This window comes from Gigantopelta aegis, chromosome 2 (assembly GCF_016097555.1).
Source record: "Gigantopelta aegis isolate Gae_Host chromosome 2, Gae_host_genome, whole genome shotgun sequence".
In the NCBI taxonomy this organism is placed as follows: domain Eukaryota; kingdom Metazoa; phylum Mollusca; class Gastropoda; order Neomphalida; family Peltospiridae; genus Gigantopelta; species Gigantopelta aegis.
The window spans coordinates 17,553,776-17,574,840 of NC_054700.1; the positions used below are offsets into that span (position 1 = coordinate 17,553,776).

General features: G+C 35.9%; 1 protein-coding gene across 1 annotated transcript in view; it reads right to left on the bottom strand.

Annotated features, from left to right (window-relative positions):
• Positions 1–21,065, bottom strand: part of LOC121382278 — a 41,478-nt gene that overhangs the window by 7,804 nt on the left and 12,609 nt on the right. Inside the window, exons 8-15 of the mRNA XM_041511852.1 lie at positions 18,781–18,831; positions 11,117–11,173; positions 7,891–7,949; positions 3,520–3,590; positions 2,970–3,109; positions 1,523–1,959; positions 837–916; positions 188–366 (exon numbers count right to left, since the gene is read on the bottom strand). Of these exons, the coding sequence (XP_041367786.1) occupies positions 188–366; positions 837–916; positions 1,523–1,959; positions 2,970–3,109; positions 3,520–3,590; positions 7,891–7,949; positions 11,117–11,173; positions 18,781–18,831 (1,074 nt within the window). The remainder of the gene's footprint in view (positions 1–187; positions 367–836; positions 917–1,522; positions 1,960–2,969; positions 3,110–3,519; positions 3,591–7,890; positions 7,950–11,116; positions 11,174–18,780; positions 18,832–21,065) is intronic.

The window sequence follows — 21,065 nt, forward strand, 5'->3', positions numbered from 1 at the left end:
ATTACAAACCCCAGGATGACCAAGAATACTTCAGAAATATGGAAATGGATATTCTAAACAATAAAATGCAAGTAATGTCCGATTTAACTTACCAAAAATGGCTTTTATTAATAGTGAAAAAAAAACGACCTGGTGTTTAAAAAATGGGGTCTGTCTCTTTAAAACTAAACTTTCTTTCGTTACTTACAGGCAATTGAATTCTTGTCCGAGAGGAGGTCAGAGTCAGACCACTTGCTCTGTACTCTGTCTCGTGAACCACGCGGCACGTCGACAAGAAGAACAGACCCCATGTAGTTTCGCTGATTCAAGTCGGCAATGGCTGCTTTGGCAGTCTTGGCGTTCTTCAACCACACAAATGCCTTTGTGCTTCAAACAAAAGGAGAGGGGAAGGAATGTTAAAGAAGTTCAAGTTTGTTAACACCACCATGCACTAAGAGGATTAATTAATCATCGGCAACTTGATGTCATACATTTGACAATTTCCGACAAATAAAGTTTAAAGTTTGTCTTTTTTTAACGACAGCACTAGAGCACATTGATTTATTAATCATTATTTATTATTGAAACATTAATAATTATAGTCTTAGAGAGGAAACACGCTACATTTTTCCATTAGTAGCAATGAATCTTTTAATGTACCATCCCACAGACAGGACAGCTCATACCATGGCCTTTGATATACCAGTTGTGGTGAACTGGTTGGAACAAGGAATAGCCCAATGTGCCCACCGACGGGTATCGATGTTAGATAGAGTAAACACCACACGAGCGCTTTACCACCGGGCTACGTCTCACTCCTATATGTATGATGTTGGCTAGCGAACTATTTAACTCACCAATTGTGGCCATAGAATCTATTATTAATCATGTTAACATCCACAACTCCATAGACCCAAAACAAACTGATCAGTTCTCTCTGAAAGTAATCAAGCAAAATGTTATGACATTTTAAATTTTTCTAACAAATATTTCACAATTTCCCTCAAACTATTTTTGACTTCTTTTTTTTTTAAATTATCAAGCAAAGTACAGGATTAGCTCTAGCACTAGCCAAATTCACCAATTGCGAATTTTAAAAACAAATGGCGAATTTTATTTTAATTTGGCAAAAATAATTTCATGAAATAATTTATATTTTGTTACAAAATGAATGGGTCATTGCAATTTTTTAAGCTTAATAGATAATTTGGCAAAATTGTCTGCTTACCCTGAGCTATTGCTGAACATGTTAAGTTGAATGAATGAAAGATGAAAGTTAAAAACACAACTAGAGCCTTTAATAACTGGATGGATTTGAAGGAAATGTTTTATTTAATGATGCACTCAACACATTTCATTTACGGTTATATGGCATCGGAAATATGGTTAAGGACCATGCAGATATTGAGGGAGGAAACCCGCTGTGGCCACTTCGTGGGCTACTCTTTTCGATTAGGAGCAAGGGATCTTTTATATGCACCATCCCACAGACAGGATAGCACATACCACAGCCTTTGAAATACCGGATGGATGCTGCACTCACATCTGTTGTTCCAGAGGGGAAATTTCCAACAAAAATACTGACAGGACCACTTTCAAGTTCATCACAATCATCATCATCATCGTCACCATCATCATCATAATCTTCGTCTTCAATATCCTCCAACTCTGGAATTTCCTCAAGCTCCGGCACACACTCTGCAAACTGAGGCATACCACTAACGGCCAAACCTTTGGACACAGTTCTGCCGACTGTAATAGGGGACGAGGTGATCACTTTATCACCGTCGGCACCGACACGGATATTGAGGTTGGAGAACGAGAGATCCAGTTCCGATGACTGTTGAGAGCACGGCAGGCTGCTGTTGGAAGAGGTATCACTCTGTGCGTACAAGTCCGTTGTCGTGGCCGATATGCTGTGACCTGAGGGCAGAGGTGTCCAGGGTGGTGTTGCAGAAGTAGTTATACTGAGTGAACAGCCTGAAACACAATAAACAAAGCATAATATATATATATGATCTATAGTCCATCCCATCCTCCTACGATTTTTTTTTTTTTTTTTTAAATGATTTCAGTTTTGTTTGATGTAAGAAGAAAAGTAAAAGTGTTTTGGAAAGTAAAAAAAAAAAAATTATTTTTGGGTCCAATTTAGAAGAAAATCGGCTGAGATATAACTTGTAGTAAATTCCATAGCATGAAAAAAGGCGTTCCCTGTGGGACGGACTATTGATGTACACAGATTTATTGCAATAGTGGCAGACAGAACAGAACAGTTTATTAGGGGCACAACAAATACATACAGTCTGGGGTACTAAAGAGAATATCAAATTTGCTACTATGTGAAATAGGTTTTCGTGGTCACTCATCAAAGTTTGTGACAAAAGAAAACCTAATTCACTCGGGACTTAAAAAGTTGATAATACATAAAAGTTAAAAGTTTAACGACACCACTGGAACACATTGATTTATTAATCATCTGTTATTGATGTCAAACATTTGGTAATTCTGACATAGTCTTAGAGAGGAAACCCACTACATTTGTTGCATTAGTAGTAATGGATCTTTTATATGTACCATCCAATATAGACAGGATAGCACATACCAGCCTTTGACATATCAGTCATGGTGCACTGGCTGAAACGAGAAATAGCCCAATGGGCCCGCTGATGGGGATCGATCCTAAACAGACCGCACATCAGGAGAGTACTTTACAACTGAGCTAGATCCTGCCCCTTGATAATACAGTGAAACTCCTCTAAACCGGACACGCTCGGGACAAAGTAAAAAGTCTGGTTTTAAGAGGTATCCATAGAGAGGTTCCCGTCTGTACAGATATTTAAAAAGGGACCATGAAAAATGTCCAGTTTTGAGGGGATTCCAGTTTATAGAGGGTCCGGTTTTGAGAGGTTTCACTTCAGTATTAACTTGTTTGATATTCACTATACACATGACACTTTGCAGCCTGGTCACGCAATGCCATAAAATTACACCTTTATCTTGCAGCGGTTGAACGTGTCTCTGGTTGTCAGACAAGCGAACCTGAAGTTCTCGGTTGCCAAATGTCACTCCTTGCAGACCATCAATCAAAGCCTGTGCATCTGCGGTTGTCGGAACTTTAACAAATGCATATCTGTACAAAAATAAAATAATTAAAAAATATTATCAATTAAGAGTGAGGAATATGAAAAATGTAAACTGAAAAATTGTAGTCCCCACAAATATCTCAATGCTGTTTCTGTATCACATACAACTTTTACTTTATTCATAACATTAAACAAAGAGTACCGGTGAGGTACATGATATACCCGTCAAAAGTAGGTCATGGTGACCAAGTTATGGTACACAACACACTGCCATCCCAAGTTCTACTTGTATGCAAGGTTCGAAGATCCTATATGAACTGATAAGAAAGATATGGGCTGGACAAAGATTTCCTTTAATGTGCAGTAATGTGTGAAAAGTAGGTTGCAGTGATCTAGAAATATTGGTAATGATATAAAAGTGATACTCATGTGTTGATAATAAAAAAAACCTACATACACTTTTTGTTCCTTGACCACAATACGAAAACCTCTGTGATTATAGGGTTTAAGTAACTCGGCAAATTCAGCCTGAAAAAACAAACAAAAAACCCACTATAATATTTATATCAATCCAATTTTTTTCTTCTCAAAACACTACTTACTGTACACTGTACCTATCATAATATTATGTCAATATTAGATTAAATTTTATAAATATTTTTAAAGTTAAATTTTCTTAACAAATTACACATCTTAGGCTATATATATAAAAAATTATTATATTTAAAAACAAAACAATAACACTGTTAAGATAAATCTTCTTAACGGTCTACATTTATCAAAAACGTAATTCACTATTGTTTGGTATCTACGTATACCTTTTACAATAATATATATGAAGTATCAATAAAATATATATTTTTTAAATTTACCCATTTTTAATATATTCGCAATAAAAAGTTGCGTTTTCCCCATCGCTTGCCAAAAAGCCTCTCAACTTCAAGAGTCAAGTCACGTGACACGCTAACCGACATAACATGAACGCGTGATTCGCAGCCTTTCAGTCATTTTACATGGAAGTGGAACACGTGTATTTTTAAAATATGAAAATGTTATTCTATTGAATTGAATTGTATATTTGCAATATTATTTTGAAGATATCTTTCAAATGTGAAACATGGTGAACCATTGTTCGGTGTATGGATGTACGAAAGCTGCCGTTAAAGGCAAAAGAAGATTGTATATTTTTCCGAAAGACAAACCGACATTGTTTGCACGGAAACAGTTCTTAAACCGAACACGTGCGTATTGGAAAGGACCGTCAAGATAGGATTCGATTTGTAACGACCACTTCACACCTGGGGATTACGACAATTATCTAAGATGGTCGATGGGAATGGCACCGAAACTTTTGTTAAAGAACTTGTCTGTTCCAAGCCTGTATTCCCCCTGTTCAACCTATTTGCAGCCCGGAGCCCGAATGTCGCCCGGAGACAAAAACAAAGCCTGAATGTTAATGCCGAGGTACATTGTTCATATTTGGCACAAAGATACACCTCAACACAATGCATTTATATATGTTAATGACCAGCCTCGGTGGCGTCGTGGCAGGCCATCGGTCAACAGGCTGGTAGGTACTGGGTTCGGATCCCAGTCGAGGCATGGGATTTTTAATCCAGATACCGACTCCAAACCCTGAGTGAGTGCTCCGCAAGGCTCAATGGGTAGGTGTAAACCACTTGCACCGACCAGTGATCCATAACTGGTTCAACAAAGGCCATGGTTTGTGCTATCCTGCCTGTGGGAAGTGCAAATAAAAGATCCCTTGCTGCCAATCGGAAGAGTAGCCCATGTAGTGGCGACAGCGGGTTTCCTCTCAAAATCTATGTGGTCCTTAACCATATGTCTGACGCCATATAACCGTAAATAAAATGTGTTGAGTGCGTCGTTAAATAAAACACTTCTTTCTTATATATGTCAAAAAAATAAAAGTAGGAAAAATATTTTTTAGAAGAAAAAAAATCCTTATTTTTCATGTGCGATATTCCGAACATCGCCCGAAAAACAAAAACAGATAGGCCAACCGAATGTTAATACGATTTTTTCTAAAAAATATTTTTCCTACATTTATTGTTTTAACATATAGTCAGACCTCGTTACAACGACCGTCGTTACTGTGACATTTACACCATCCGACCACAAATTGTCGGGAACAAACGTCTATCAGTGTTATTCTGTTCATTACAATGGCATTCACACCTTCCGACACCGACAGAGCAAATTAGGAACAAACATGCATCCGACGTCTGAAAACACCTCTTTACGACATTACATACACCACTTAGATTCCTTGATCTTGTAGTGAGATGACTGTGTCACATGCTGTCCGAGCTACCGATGTCAGCAAAATCTGTAGACATGTATTGCTTTTGCAAATAAGCCTTTAGTTAACCAATTAAAGGATTAACTTCGAACAATAAAATCTTTTATTTTCATATTTTGTAAATGAAACAGGTACCAATCGTAGATGTCTGTAACCAAGTAATGATTAGACTGACAATGAATGCGCCTTGTTTAATATATTTAATGATGTTTTTAAAAAAAACATATTTAATGTATGTACATGTATTTGTTGTTTTTAATAATAATTGCAATACATTAATTATTTAAATGCTATCCAGTCATCAGTTAATATTAATTAGTACTTTTTCAAAAAAATATTTTTCCTACATTTATTTTTTTAACATGTATAAATGCATTGTGTTGAGGTGTATCTTATTGCCAAATATGAACAATGTACACCTAGGCATTAACATTCGGGCTTTGTTTTTGTCACCAGGCAACGTCCGGGCTCCGGGCTGCAAATAGTCGTCGGTGTACTGCGGTTCAAACTGATAGGAAATTATTACCCATATGGGCTCAAATATACGGGGTAATATTTTTTCGATCTCTGCAGTGTGCAGATTGCTTCTACAGTCATGATTGGCTGGCTTTAAAAAGACAAGATTTGATTGGCAATTACATACTGCCGGGACCACTTTTTGTTCATTCATGATTCCATTCATCGGTCAAACTATTACTACGAACTTCAAATATTTTTTTACGATACGAACATTTACGGAATTAAAAATCAAAATATATGTACAAATGTTTAAAAAATGTTTTTATTTTATTATTTTGACTGGGGGTTTTTGGAACTATTCTTTGGTGGATACTGTTGGGTGTGCACCGGTAACGGCGCGTATGAATATATTGTTATGGCTGGTAGAGCTTGTTAGTTAGCGACAACGTAAATATACTTTTAAAATCGTTAAAGATTGACAATGGGTAATAAAGAGAATAACCAACTCACTACGAGGAATTACGGATTATCTGTCCCTTGTGAATTAATGCTGTAAAACCCTCGCCAGAGGCTCGGGTTTACAACATTAATTCACTCGGGACAGATAATCCGTAATTCCTCGTAGCTCGTTAGTTATTCTCTAAGTACCCCTAACAGATTTTTTCCTTCTTCTTCACCAATCGAGGTAGCATTAGAATAAATAGACAAATGCAACAAGTCTGAAATGTCCAAACTAACGTCCGATAAGAATGAGCTATTTTCCGAAGAATCACTGCATGCCGTCGCCATGCTAACCTACTAATGAATGAGTTGAATTCACCTGATGCTATGTCACAGGTCAGATGCGGGTCAAATCGACTGGATCTGTGTTTTTTTCCCCCCGAGCGTTTTACAAAAAGTCGCTTTATTAATAATTGGGCTGATATTTTTGTTTTTTATGGTTAATAATGTAATCTTTATGTATTTTTTAATATACTGTGTATTAATAATGTCATATGATTGTGGACCTTTAACAAACAGTAATGTATAACTAAAATAATTATATATTTTGATAAGTCCTGACCTTCTTAAAATGACAGTAAAATGGATAAACAAAAACTTTTATAAAAAGCAAATACAGTGAAACCCCTCTAAAATGGACACCACAGGACCAAGCAAAAAGTCTGGTTTTAAGAGGTATCCGGTTTAGAGAGGTTATTTTCTGCACAGATATTTAAAAAGGGACCATGAAAAACATCTGGTTTTGAGAGAAGTCCAGTTTACAGAGGGTCTGGTTTTGAGAGAAGTCCGGTTTACAGAGGGTCTGGTTTTGAGAGAAGTCCAGTTTACAGAGGGTCTGGTTTTGAGAGAAGTCCAGTTTACAGAGGGTCCGTTTTTGAGAGGTTTCACTGGATATATAATATTTTTTCAGTTTATCATTTTAAGGTTTCATTCCTATCTCTCAGAGAAAGGTTTTAAATGAAAGCTAGGCATGAAATTTGTTTTTAACTTTGTTTTATCACCTGACTAATATTGTCAGTTCATAAAAACAGTGCATGAAAATATGGCATACATTTAAATCAATGACAATAGTACAGAAAGTTTACACTATAAAATGTCCTTATTATGATAATGGCAAGACATAGCCCAGTGGTAAAGAGTTCACTTGATGCGTAGTCCATTGGGGATCGATCCCCATCGGTGGGCCCATTGGGCAGTGCACCACAACTGGTATATCAAAAGCCGTGGTATGTGCTATCCTATTTGTAGGATGGCGCATATAAAAGATCCCTTGCTACTAATAGAAAAATGTAGTGGGTTTCCTCTCTAAGACTATGTCAAAATTACCAAATGTTTGACATCCAATAGCCGATGATTAATAAATCAATGTGCTCTAGTGGTGTCTTTAAAAAAAATCCTTTTTTTTTTTTATTATATTTTTTATCATTGGTAAGTTGTAGGTGTCACTGGATTGGTGTTGAGCTTGCTTATCTCCAAATCGAGTGTCTTTATAAATGGCATTTTTATTTTTTCACCCCAAAACTGTGCACTGAAATTTAATCTTACTTCTGTCTTTGAAGCGGAGATGTTTCCAACAAAAACACACAGATATTGATTCTTGTTTCCTTAAAAAAAAAAGAAAAAAAAAAAAATTATTAATATTATGAACAATTATATAAGAACGGTTTGTAATTTTTAATGAATTTATCGATGTATAAGTCACAAATTGTATAACATCACATACTTGTACATTTATATACTACATTTTTAACTTACACATAGCAAACAAAAAAGTCAATTACAAACAATACAACTTATTCAGTTAAAATACACATAAATAAATTTCTAACTAAAGGTCCTTTCCACGACCTGTTTTACGTAATGACGTCTCATTTGACTTAATGACGTAATTTTCTGAGATTTATCGAAGGGTAACATGCATTTTATTAGTGACGTTGTCCAATCAAAGAGAGTAAATCGTATAATGGCTGGAAGTTTGTAATTATTATGGCATAAACAATTCTATAAAGAAAACTTTGATTGTAGTCACCATGCATTTTGGTTTTTCTCTTGTAATTTTTGAAACATAAATATTTAACCAAATGAATTTTTTAACTTGGCTTCATGGAAAAATATCAACTGTATTTCATTTCCAATTGTAAACTAATGGTGAGTGTGTTCTGTATTGTGATTGGTTAATTACATTCTTTTTCCAGGATCAAATAGACAATAACACCCGGAAAGCTAATGACATCATTAGAAAGTGACGTCATTAGCTATTGGAACAGGCGAAGTTGACGATTCACGGGTCTACAGTTAGATTGCAGCCAGATATTTTTTTCAAGAAATACCAAATATACAGTTAGTTCCGTTGAAAAACTATCCAGTTTACAATGGACATAACCATATTGAGTTTTTAGATTTGCAGGTGTTATTGTCTATTTGATGCCCGCAAATATTTAATTAAAATGACATTTGCAGGATCAAATAGACAATAACACCTGCAAATCTAAAAAAATCAATATGGTTATCTCCTAAATGAAATTGCAGCATGTCAGAAAGTCCAACAAAACATCAACTTGTTTGATTATGAACAGAACGCCCCACCCCAAATCCAAATATTTATAAATTGCATTATTTTATCCACAATTGATTGTAGTTATTTGCCAATTTTATTACTTTTTCTACATGTAATGAAGAGAATACAACACAGATATTTACCTCAATCCAAACCCACTGAAACTATACATGTGCTTTTTACATTGGGCACAATTTGGCCCATGGGTGTAATCATGAAAAGTAGTTCTACGGCTATAATATAATTATAGTGCATGATTAATAAAGGACAATAGTAACAATATTTCAACATTTGGTAGACAAGCAGAGTTTCATTTTTCGACAGGCTCAAATTGACTGACATAGGTCATTTTGACAGGCATCACTAAAAAAAATCATTTCCAGGCCTGCCATCCCAAGTAGTACTTGTATGCAAGGTATGATGATCCTATATGAATTGATAAGAAAGATATGGGCCGGACAAGGATTTCCTTTAATGTGCTATAATGTGTGAAAGGTAGATCATGGTGACCTAGTTATGGTACACAACTCACCACCATCCCAAGTTGTACTTGCATGCAAGGTTTGATGATCCTATATGAATTGATAAGAAAGATATGCTCTGAAAACAAAAGGTTTATGGACGGACAGATAACGCCATAACATAACTTGACCTGTCAAAAACAGGCGTATAAAAACCAATTAGAGCACCTCGGGTGAGTACTTTATTAATCAAGCTATATCCCACCAGTCAACACATCTAGACCCCGCTATCACCGATGATTTATGGTCGACTGTAGATAGTCATCCAAGCATCAGACAGTGCAGGATTTAGATCAGTTGGTTGGGTGCTCGCTTGAGGTGCTTGCGTCACAGGATTGAACTACCTCAGTGGATTCATTGAGTGATTGGGTTTTTTCTTGTTCCAACCAGTGCACCACAACTAGTTAAAGGTTGTGGTATGTGCTTTCCTGTCTGTGGAAAAGTGCACATAAAAGATCCCTTGCTGCATTAGGAAAAATATAGCAGGTTTCCTCTGATGAGTACGCGTCAGAATTACCAAATGTTTGACATCCAATGGCTGATGATTAATTAATCAATGTGCTCAATTGGTGTTGTTGAAGAAAATGAAACAAACCATCAGTTTAAAGTGTTTTATTTACTTACATCACTAGAGTACATTGATTTATTAATTAGGTAATTCTGACAGTCTTAGAGAGGAAACCTGCTACATTCTTCCCATTAGTAGCAAGGGATCTTTTTTATATACACCATCCCTAAGACAGGATAACACATATCACAACCTTTGATATACCAATCGTGGTGTGAAGGAACTTTGTTGTTTTAACAACATCACTAGAGCACATTGATTTATTCATAATCGGCTATTGGATGTCAAACATTTGGTAATTTTGACATATAAGTCATAGAGAGGAAACTGGCAAAAAAAATTCCATTACATGTAGTAGCAAGAGATCTTAAAATATACACCATCCCACATACAGAACAGCACATACCACAGCCTTTGATATACCAAACGAGAAATAGACGAATGAACACACCGATGTGCATCATTACCAAGCAAACCTTTCAGGTTTCATATTATAAAAGTTAAAGTTTGTTTTGTTTAGCGACACCACTAGAGCACATTGATTTATTAATCATTAGCTATTGGAAAAAATAGAAATGTTTTACTTAACGACACCCTCAACACATTTTACTTACGGTTATATGGTGTCAGACATATGGTTAAGGACCACACAGATGTTGAGAAAGAAACCCGCTGTCGCCACTTCATGGGCTACTCTTTTCAATTAGCAGCAAGGGTTCTTTTATATGCACCATCCCACAGACAGGGTAGTACATACCACGACCTTTGATATACCAGTTGTGGTGCACTGGCTGGAACGAGAAATAGCCCAATGGGCCCACCGACGGGCATCGATCCAAGACCGACCGCACATCGAGCGAGCGCTTTACCACTGGGCTATGTCCCTTCCCTCATTAGCTATTGGATGTCAAACATTTGGTAATTCTAACATTTGGTAATGATCTTTTATAAACACTTTCCCACAGACAGGAAGGCACATATTACAGCCTTTGACCATTTGTGGTGCACTGGTCGGAAAGAGAAAAAACACAATCAGTTGAATGGATTCACTGAGTACCTAAAGCGACCACTCAACCGACTGAGGTAAATGCTGCTCCTTGTATTACAAATTACAATAAAACAAACCATTTGATTTCCTCGATATCTTGTCGGCATCACCCTTGGAACTGGGGGGATTCCTTCCTGCAATCACATTAGTAATAAAAGATAAATAAACACACAAAGAGCATACCAGCCTTGGTGTCGCAGTGACTAAGTCATCTGGTTCTAAACCGGCAGGTACCGCATTCGTATCAAAACCATAGCTCCAAACCAGTTGGAAGAGCACAGATCAGTATGAATATATACATATATACATATATACACACACACACACACACACACATATATATATATATATATATATATATATATATATACTCTTAAAAAAAAGTAGGGGAACTCTAATAAGAATTTACAATTGCCAAAATTGTAAGGTATATTAGCTGTGGGGAATGGTTATATGACAATAGTGAATTAATTGGGCAAACATTACAACTGGTAGTTCAGTATTACAGTAGGTTTTATGACCAAAGATCTTGAAGGACGATTGGGGTCAGAAGTGAAATTTGAATGTTGACATTTTTTTTATCATCAGTAAATCGCAAATTGAAACAATAAAAATGACTGAAAACAAAACAATAACAACTGTATGATCAACAGAATGAAAATGTTTGACAGAAATAATGTTCCACAGTGATTAATGGACCTTCCTGGAAATGGTCAAAATCAAGAATGACGCCCCACGCACATGTACGGGGCAACTGTGTGATGCATGTGCAACTATGGAATGTGTTTCGGTGTGCTGATAAACAGACCTGAACGTTCTTTACTAGGATGTCTGTGGTCAAAACATATGTTTTAATATTTCAGGTTCCCCTACTTTTTTGGAAGAGTATATATAAGGCCAAATTATTTCTCACCAATGGCAACCATTAATCTACATCCTCAACACATAACAGTGATATCTGAGGTGTGCCCAGGACAGCACACTTGAACATCAATAGGATCTAAGAAGAAAAACAAATCTACAAATACCTGTATAAGTGAGAATGAAAACATTCTAAATCTATATTAATAATCTAATCTATACGTAACTAGGTTATTAACTACATGTATAAAAACAACAGCTGCATTCTTAGACTAAGTTTGTTTTTTGATTTCTATAACTCAATCCACTATTTTAGGGTTTTGAACTTCTTCTTTTTTTAAAGGCATAATTATATCAAAAATAGAAAAACAAAATCTTGACCTAATATTATTTTAAAATACATGTACATGTATGAAGGGAAAGTTTCACAAAATTACTGTTATGCATAAGTGTAGTCAAGGTGATTTTTTTCAAAAGTTGTTTGGGTTACTACATACAATATCTGTACAAATACTGACATAAAATAGCTAAAACTGAACATCATGCCATCATGCATACCAACCACCTGGTTTAGCACCATGCATTAATAATCAACTCCTGTGCTTTAAAAATATTAAAGGTGTTATATCAGCTGTATAATGGCTGCTTCCGCAAAAATATCATTTACTATGATCATTTATTTTGAAATGCAAACATTATACCTTCAACATGTCCATAATTTTTTTTACTTTCAAACAGTTGAATGTACAAGTAAAGTTTCTTTTGTTTAACACCACCACTAGAGCATGTAGATTTATTAATCATCGAAATATTGAATGTCAAACATCAGTAATTTTGACATATAGTCTTAGAGAGTAAACCCGCTACATTTTTTCATTAGTAGCAAGGGATTTTTTATATGCACCATCCCACAGCCTTTGATGTATCAGTTGTGGTGCATTGGCTGGAACGGGAAATAGGTAAAATATTTCAAATAATTAAATGAATGTACCAGTAGAAATGTTTTATTTCAGTTGGAGAACCTTTAGTGGACAGACGGAACACTCTATAATGATATCCCACTCTTCTTACCACTAAGGGGTGGGATTTAGCTCAGTGGGTTGAGTGTTCGCCTGAGGTGCTTGTGTTACCGGATCAAACCACCTCGGTGGATCCATTTAGCTGCTTGTTTTTTTTCTCTCATTAAAACCAGACACCACAACTGGTCAAAGGCTGTGGTATGTTTTTTCCTGTCTGTGGGAAACAGCATATAAACGATCCCTTGCTACTAATGTAATTTGTTTTAGCAGGATTTCCTTTCTAAGACTATATGTCAAAATTACAAATGTTTGAAATCCAATAGACGATGATTAATATACTGATGGAAAGAAATGAGGGAGCATATAAAAAAAATAAAAGCAAATATTAACTGCAAATAAAACCCTTCAGCAGCAGTATCAGAAAGTTAACTGTATGTCCGACAATCAATCCCACAGTATAACCTTCAATTCCACAATACATCTTTGTATTGTATACAGGCATGCATAACCTGCTCGTCATTTAAATTTGGTCTCCGATATCATATGTTCCATTATTTCTTTCCATCAGAATATATCAATATGCTGTAGTGGTGTTGTTAAATTAAACAAACTTTAACTCTTACCACTAAGTTCAGTCCTTGTGTAACACATCTGTCTCTGGCAGTTCTACATGTATTTAGCCGCCAAATTCTGTGAATTCGCTGATGTTATAACATTTGTTACATGACAAGACAGGAATCACAATAAAAATTGTTTATATTTACAGGTTTTTTTTATGCAATGATAATGTGCTGAATCAGTTAAATATGTAATTATTTACCACAAATAAATGTAAAAATAGCAAAACATGGTACTTTTATTAACTGGGATATAGCACCTTCAAATTTTTTATTTATTGCGAACATTTTTTACATTGAAGGCTAAAACATGTGATCACAAAGGTAGAGCAGGTGAAATGTTAAAATAGAGAAAATAAGTACATGTAGTAATAAAAATCAGACTCATCAAACGTTTGGTGACAGTCGATAAAAAAACCCCAACCCAAATGAACCCTGAACTAGTACAGGCCCCGTGCTTATAAACCTTAAAGTCTAGACTTTAACGTCATGGCAACGCCATTCAAATAGCATTACGTTAAAGTCTGGACTTTAAGTTTTATAAGCACGGGCCCTGGCCCTGGCCGTGTAATGAAAACAGTATTAAGAGAATATATCTAAATATGGCCACCACCGTGGTACATTGTAAGCCATATAACCAATCTAATTAAAATTAGCTCCACTATTACATGTGGATCTAACACCAGCCAGTTGGAGCTCATGTCCACCAATCAAAACCTTACTTGCAGAATCCTACCAGTGATTTAAAAATAATTTGAAAACATTCCGAATCATCCTGAGGGTATACAACATGTTTCGTGTGAATTACGAATGCCTTAAAACATATTTTATTTTATAAAATAAATAATTTGTAATGTAAAACTGAAGACTGATAACCTATCCCGTATGTATTGGTATGGTTCGCTGTACTGCGGCCACTAAAATAGACTCGCCCGATATTTTTAGAATTTGTATGCTCCCAAATAATGTTATAAAAGGCAAAGTGTGATTGGTCAATATTTAAATTATTATTTACTGACGAAATGTTACCTGGACATTGGAGACTATGCAGTGTTGTTAGCAATCCGATTAAAATTAGTTCTACTGGTCTAAATAAGGCATTCGTAATTCACATGAAACATATTGTATACCCTCAGGATAATTCGGAATATTTTCAAATTATTTTCACTGGCATGATTCTGCAAGTAAGGTTTTGATTGGTGGACATGAGCTCCAACTGGCTGGTGTTAGATCCGCATGTAATAGTGGAGCTAATTCTAATTAGATTGCCATATAACACCAATAAAATATATCTCCGGCCTCCGAGAATTGAATATTTACATAAGCCATTTATGGGTTACGCAAAAAACAATTTAGGTAAAACATTTAATTTTTAGGTAATCTAGCATGAACATGTGAATTCATAAATTCAATGCGCAAACGAAACATGGGTTACGCAAACTATACTTACGACGCGAATGACACGCAAATGAAACTATCGCTCTCACAATTTTCAGAGGCCTGCATCTACAGTGAATTCCCTCAAAACCGGATCCTCGGTAAAGTGGAAATCCCTAAAAAGTGGACCCTCAGTAAACTGGAAATCCCTAAAACCTAGACCCTCAGTAAATTGGAATTCCCCCAAAGCTGGACCCTCAGAAAACTGGAATTCCCTCAAAACCGGACCCTCAGTAAACTGGAATTCCCTCAAAACTGGACCCTTGATAAACTGGACTTCTCTAAACACTGGACCCTCAGTAAACTGGAAATCCCTCAAAACTAGATCTTCAGTAAACTGGAATTCCCTAAAAACTGGACCCTCAGTAAACTGGAAATCCCTAAAAACCGGACCCTCAGTAAACTGGAATTCCCTCAGTAAACCAGAATTCCCTCAAAAATGGACCCTCAGTAAACTGGAAATCCCTCAAAATCAGATCTTCAGTAAACTAGAATTCCCTAAAAAATGGACCCTCAGTAAACTGGAAATCCCTCAAAACCGGGCCCTCAGTAAACTGGAAATCCCTAAAAAAATGGACCCTCAGTAAACTGGAATTCCCTCAAAAATGGACCCTCAGTAAAGTGGAATTCCCTCAAAACCGGATTTCCCTCAAAACTGGACCCTCTGTAAACTGGAATTCTCTAAAAAATGGACCCTCAGTAAACTGGAAATCCCTCAAAACTGGACCCTCTGTAAAATGGAATTCCCTAAAAACTGGACCCTCAGTAAACTGGAATTCCCTAAAAACTGGACCCTCGGTAAACTGGAATTCTCTGAAAACTGGACCCTCAGTAAACTGGAATTCCCTAAAAACTGGACCCTCAGTAAACTGGACTTCCCTAAAAACTGGACCCTCAGTAAACTGGAATTCCCTAAAAACTGGACCCTCAGTAAACTGGAATTCCCTAAAAACTGGACCCTCAGTAAACTGGAATTCCCTAAAAACTGGACCCTCAATAAACTGGAAATCCATCAAAACTGGATCCTCGGTAAACTGGAAATCCCTAAAAAGTGGATGTTTATCATGGTCCATTTTTTAAATATCAGTACAAAACCTCTCTGAATTGGATTCCCCTTAAAACTGGAGTAAGTCTTTTACTTTGGTCCCACGGGTGTCTGGTTTAGAGGAGTTTCACTGCATGTATTACTACATTGGTCAGTCAAATATTAGCAATAAAATACATTTACATTTACACACTGAAGTACTACAGGCATCGAAATACGCACAGGGCCGAATTTATGAAGCCTGTTTTTCTTAAATGCAGGTTATTAACCAGTTAATATACATAGACATGTGTAAGTTAAAATCAGGCTTTGTAAACTCATCTCATAGTGTTTTGCAACTCCTGTACAGGTTACAATCAATCAACCAACCATTTGACTCGTGCTTACATTCACTGAAGGTTCAAGATTTCCTGGTGGATGTGTGTGTGTGTGTGTGGGGGGGGGGGGGGGGGGGGCGGTGAATATGCGGTAACAAGGCCATGGAATTTACAATTTGAATTAGAAGAGAAAATTTAAGATTTTTTTTTAATGCATGTAACTAAATTTACAATTAGAATTTTTTATTTTTTGGCAACAGGCTTAAATATGAAATGAATTAGTTGCAAACAGGAAGGAAAGAAGTAAGGAAATGTTTTATTTAACGACGCACTCAACACATTTTATTTACGGTTATATGGCGTCAGACATATGGTTAAGGACCACACAGATATTGAGAGAGGAAACCCGCTGTCGCCACTTCATGGGCTACACTTTTCGATTAGCAGCAAGGGATCTTTTATATGCACCATCCCATAGACAGGATAGTACATACCACGGCCTTTGATGTACCAGTTGTGGTACACTGGCTGGAGCGAGAAATAGCGCAATGGGCTAGTTGCAAATAGAGCAGGAAACCAAAACCAAAAAATATATATTTGGACTCCATTCCAGTCCTTAATCACAAAAAAGGCACAGGTTACAACCAAATATGGGCCTGATACATGCAACCTACACTGTATAGGTTATGACACATTTCTACTCACATTACTGCCATAAAATCCCTTCTTAAACACACTTATACACTGTACTTTGTTATTCATTCATATCACTGTTCTTGTTGTACCGATACTTGCATGAATATTTAACATTTTACAGCCCTCTACATTGCGACAGTTTTGGTTGCATATGCAGAAGATGAAAAATTATTTGGCAACTAAAACATTTCATACTATCTATATAAAAAATAGAAGTAGGCACCATCTGGCTCCAACATAATATGTTGTTAAAAACTTAGATTGTTCCATTCTCGACTTTCCAGGCCAGACATAACCTAGTAAACTGAATAACCATTATCGACCTATCTTGATGCCTGTACTACCGTAGTCAGTTATATATGACTAATAAAATACAGATCTACATGCCACAATCTTGGTCAGTTGGAAAGTATTAAACAAAATAAACCTATATACTACTACTACAGTGAAACCCCCCTAAACTGGACACCCATGGGACCAAGTAAAAAGTCCTGTTTTAAGAGGTATCTGGTTTAGAGAGGTTTTCTTCTGTACGTATATTTATAAAGGGGCCGCGAATAACGTCCGGTTTTGAGGGAATTCCGGTTTACAGAGGCTCCAGTTTTGAGAGGTTAGATACATTTTGCTAATAAACATTTTTTTCCGTTTGTTAGATATGTTTTAAAGCAACTTGTATGGTAGGTAACAGCTACTCATGTGGTATTCTCTAAGGTCGACAACTGTCAACTTTTCGCACCTTTGTTTTGGCTTCGTACATAATAAATATAACATATCTTACCATAATTTTACTTGAAATCCATATTTCGTAAACAGTAAAAAAAACAAATTGATTACATTTCAGCAAGGTTTTCTTGAAATACAGTCAGATGTGTTAGCAATTTTCAAACAAAACAACTGCAGTAGCAATACTGCATTGGAATTGTGCAGCATTTTGTAAAGTAAAATCATTGGAAAATTGAAAAAAGAAGAAGAAAGAAATGTTTTATTTAACGACGCACTCAACACATTTTATTTACGGTTATGTGGCATGAGACATATGGTTAAGGACCACACAGATATTGAGAGAGGAAACCCGCTGTCGCCACTTCATGGGCTATTCTTTTCAATTAGCAGCAAGGGATCTTTTATATGCACTAACCCACAGAGAAGGGTAGCACATACCACAACCTTTGATATACTGTACCAGTCATGATGCACTGGCTGGAGCGAGAAATAGCCCAATGGGCCCACCGACAGGAATCGATCCTAGACCGACCGCGCATCAAGCGAGCGCTTTACCACTAGGCTACGTCCCGTCCCTGGAAAACTAAGGTCATTCAAATTCAAAATTAACTTATTATTACATTCAAATAAAAGCCAGTGTACATACATTTACAATGTCATTTAATGGTCAGTATACATGTGTTTAATTTTTATAATTTTAGACAAAACAGTAAGTTTATGTTTTAAACGATGAAAGAAATAAAAAGTACCATTCATCAAATATATAATATAAAAAAATTACCATTGGATGTTATATTTATTGTGTATGAAAGCTGAAAAAGGATGCGAAGAGTGACTGTCGTTTACTTTAGAAATGTTATTAGTAAATGTATAAATGACCCAAAACCCGTATATATATATATACATATGTGCCTGTAAATAAAAAACAATATCTAGTTTAAGCTTGGAGTTGTCTTCTTAGGCTTTTGTTTACTTCCCAGCAAACACACACACAAGCAGTTTGCAATGCGAGTAAATACAACAGACCTTTCGCCCTTTTTAACTTCTTCTTACTCTTTGGAACGGGTTCAGGTTTTTCTGTATTCACAAACAAATAAATAAACAAGCTGTTCATTGAACAAAATCCCCTAGCTAACTAGTGAATTTCCAGGCATAAAAATGCAGGGATGTGATTCAAATGTACTTATGCCCAATTGAACACAAGGGCTGAAATTTGTTTTAAAAAGCTGAAAACTCTACCATACTCTAATACTACATTTTTTTAAATAAGAATTTCAGACTACATTCAATCTACATTATGAAATAATATGTTGTCAAAAAAAGAAAGAAAAAAAGATAAGATACTCTGATAAGAAGCTCAAAAATAACATTTCCTGTAAATTACACTACCCCTCTCCACCCCACCCCACTTCCTCAAACCTTAAGGATCTTGACAAGAAAGTAGTTCCTGTTAGCTTTTCACCAAAGAACAAGGACAAAAACAAGTTTTCAAGCAGTGTTAAAATCCACAATTCTGATAAAATCTAGAGGACTTTCATTTTTATTGAGGTTTAAGGTTCACATTGTAATCTCCAATAGAATTCTGATCATATGTTATCATCATGGCTTAAAGCTACAAGTTTGAGTTTTATTCAGACGAACACTGCAAGTTTGAATTTTATTCAGAGATTTATAAAGATCAGTGTTCGAGATTAACGGTAACCCAATGATACCAGAATTTTATTTTGGATACCAGACTTCAAGAACCCGTTATCCCACTGAGATACTATATAATATTGTGGGTTTTTTTAATCCTGCATTTTTATTTTTCGCTAAACAATGAAAGTCGTCATTTACTGGTGAAGTTACATGTACATGTGAAGTTACATGTAAGTAACAGTATTTTCGAGCTCGTACCCAGTCTGATGCTATGCCATAACAAGATCTCCCCCAATTTATACCCAGTATAATGCTACCTTGGAGCAACAGCGACGTTGCAATAAACTGGGAATGAGAACAGTGTCGTCCAAGTTTGTTATGATGTTATTTATAGATTTCCTTTAAGTGGGATACTAAATTCTCAGGTGGGATACTAGATTTTGAAATGTTAGTATCCAACTGGGATACTGCCCCAAATTTTTAATCTCGAACACTGAATATTATACATTTTTGGTACTGGCCACTTTGGTCTATTAGGCAAGGGGATATAAATGTGTGCACTCATATGCACAAAGATATGGACTGCCTACCAGTATTTAATTTTTACCATCTGGTATACATGTTAAATGCATCAGTACACTTGAATATGTTTAATTTGTAGTGAATAACCATGTTTGTTCCCGACAATTTGTGGTTGGATGAAATAAATGTTGTAGTAACGACGGTCAATGGAACGATGTCCGACTGTATATATGAAAGTTTCAGTTTTCTGTTAAGTGCATGTAGCTTAAAATATGTTTTATATAAAAGAGAAACGGTTAAGCACTTAGCATACTGGGGGCAATGCCTTTAATGATTTCCTTTGAATATGTTTTATATAAAAGAGAAACGGTTAAGCACTTAGCATACTGGGGGCAGTGCCTTTAATGATTTCCTTTGAATATGTTTTATATAAAAGAGAAACGGTTAAGCACTTAGCATACTGGGGGCAGTGCCTTTAATGATTTCCTTTGAATATGTTTTATATAAAAGAGAAACGGTTAAGCACTTAGCATACTGGGGGCAGTGCCTTTAATGATTTCCTTTGAATATGTTTTATATAAAAGAGAAACAGTTAAGCACTTAGCATACTGGGGGCAGTGCCTTTAATGATTTCCTTTGAATATGTTTTATATAAAAGAGAAACAGTTAAGCACTTAGCATACTGGGGGCAGTGTCTTTAATGATTTCCTTTGAATAAGTTTTCAACCAAGAAGGGAATTAGGAATGTTTTACTTAAGTCTTTTACAGATGGCGCGGTATTTCATATGACTTGTTATTCTTTTCACATGTTAGTGACACAAGTTTAAAATCATGCAAACACCAATCTGTGACATAGTGAACAACTCATTTTTAAAATTAAAAGTAGCATATCGGTAGTCAAATTTAATACTATGTTAATACAAAAACAATAATTGTCAGGAATGTCCAATTCACAAGCAAATTGAAATTCATATGAACCCAAGGGCAGACCCAGTAAATATTTCAGGGTGGGGAATTATGGGCAAAAGGGCACTGACCAACTTCTTAAAAAGGGCATTTCAATCAAACTTGCACACAAATTGTTAAAAAAAAGGGGCACTTTAAAAAAAAATTGAGGGGGAACCGACTTCCAGTTGCCTAAGATGTTGATA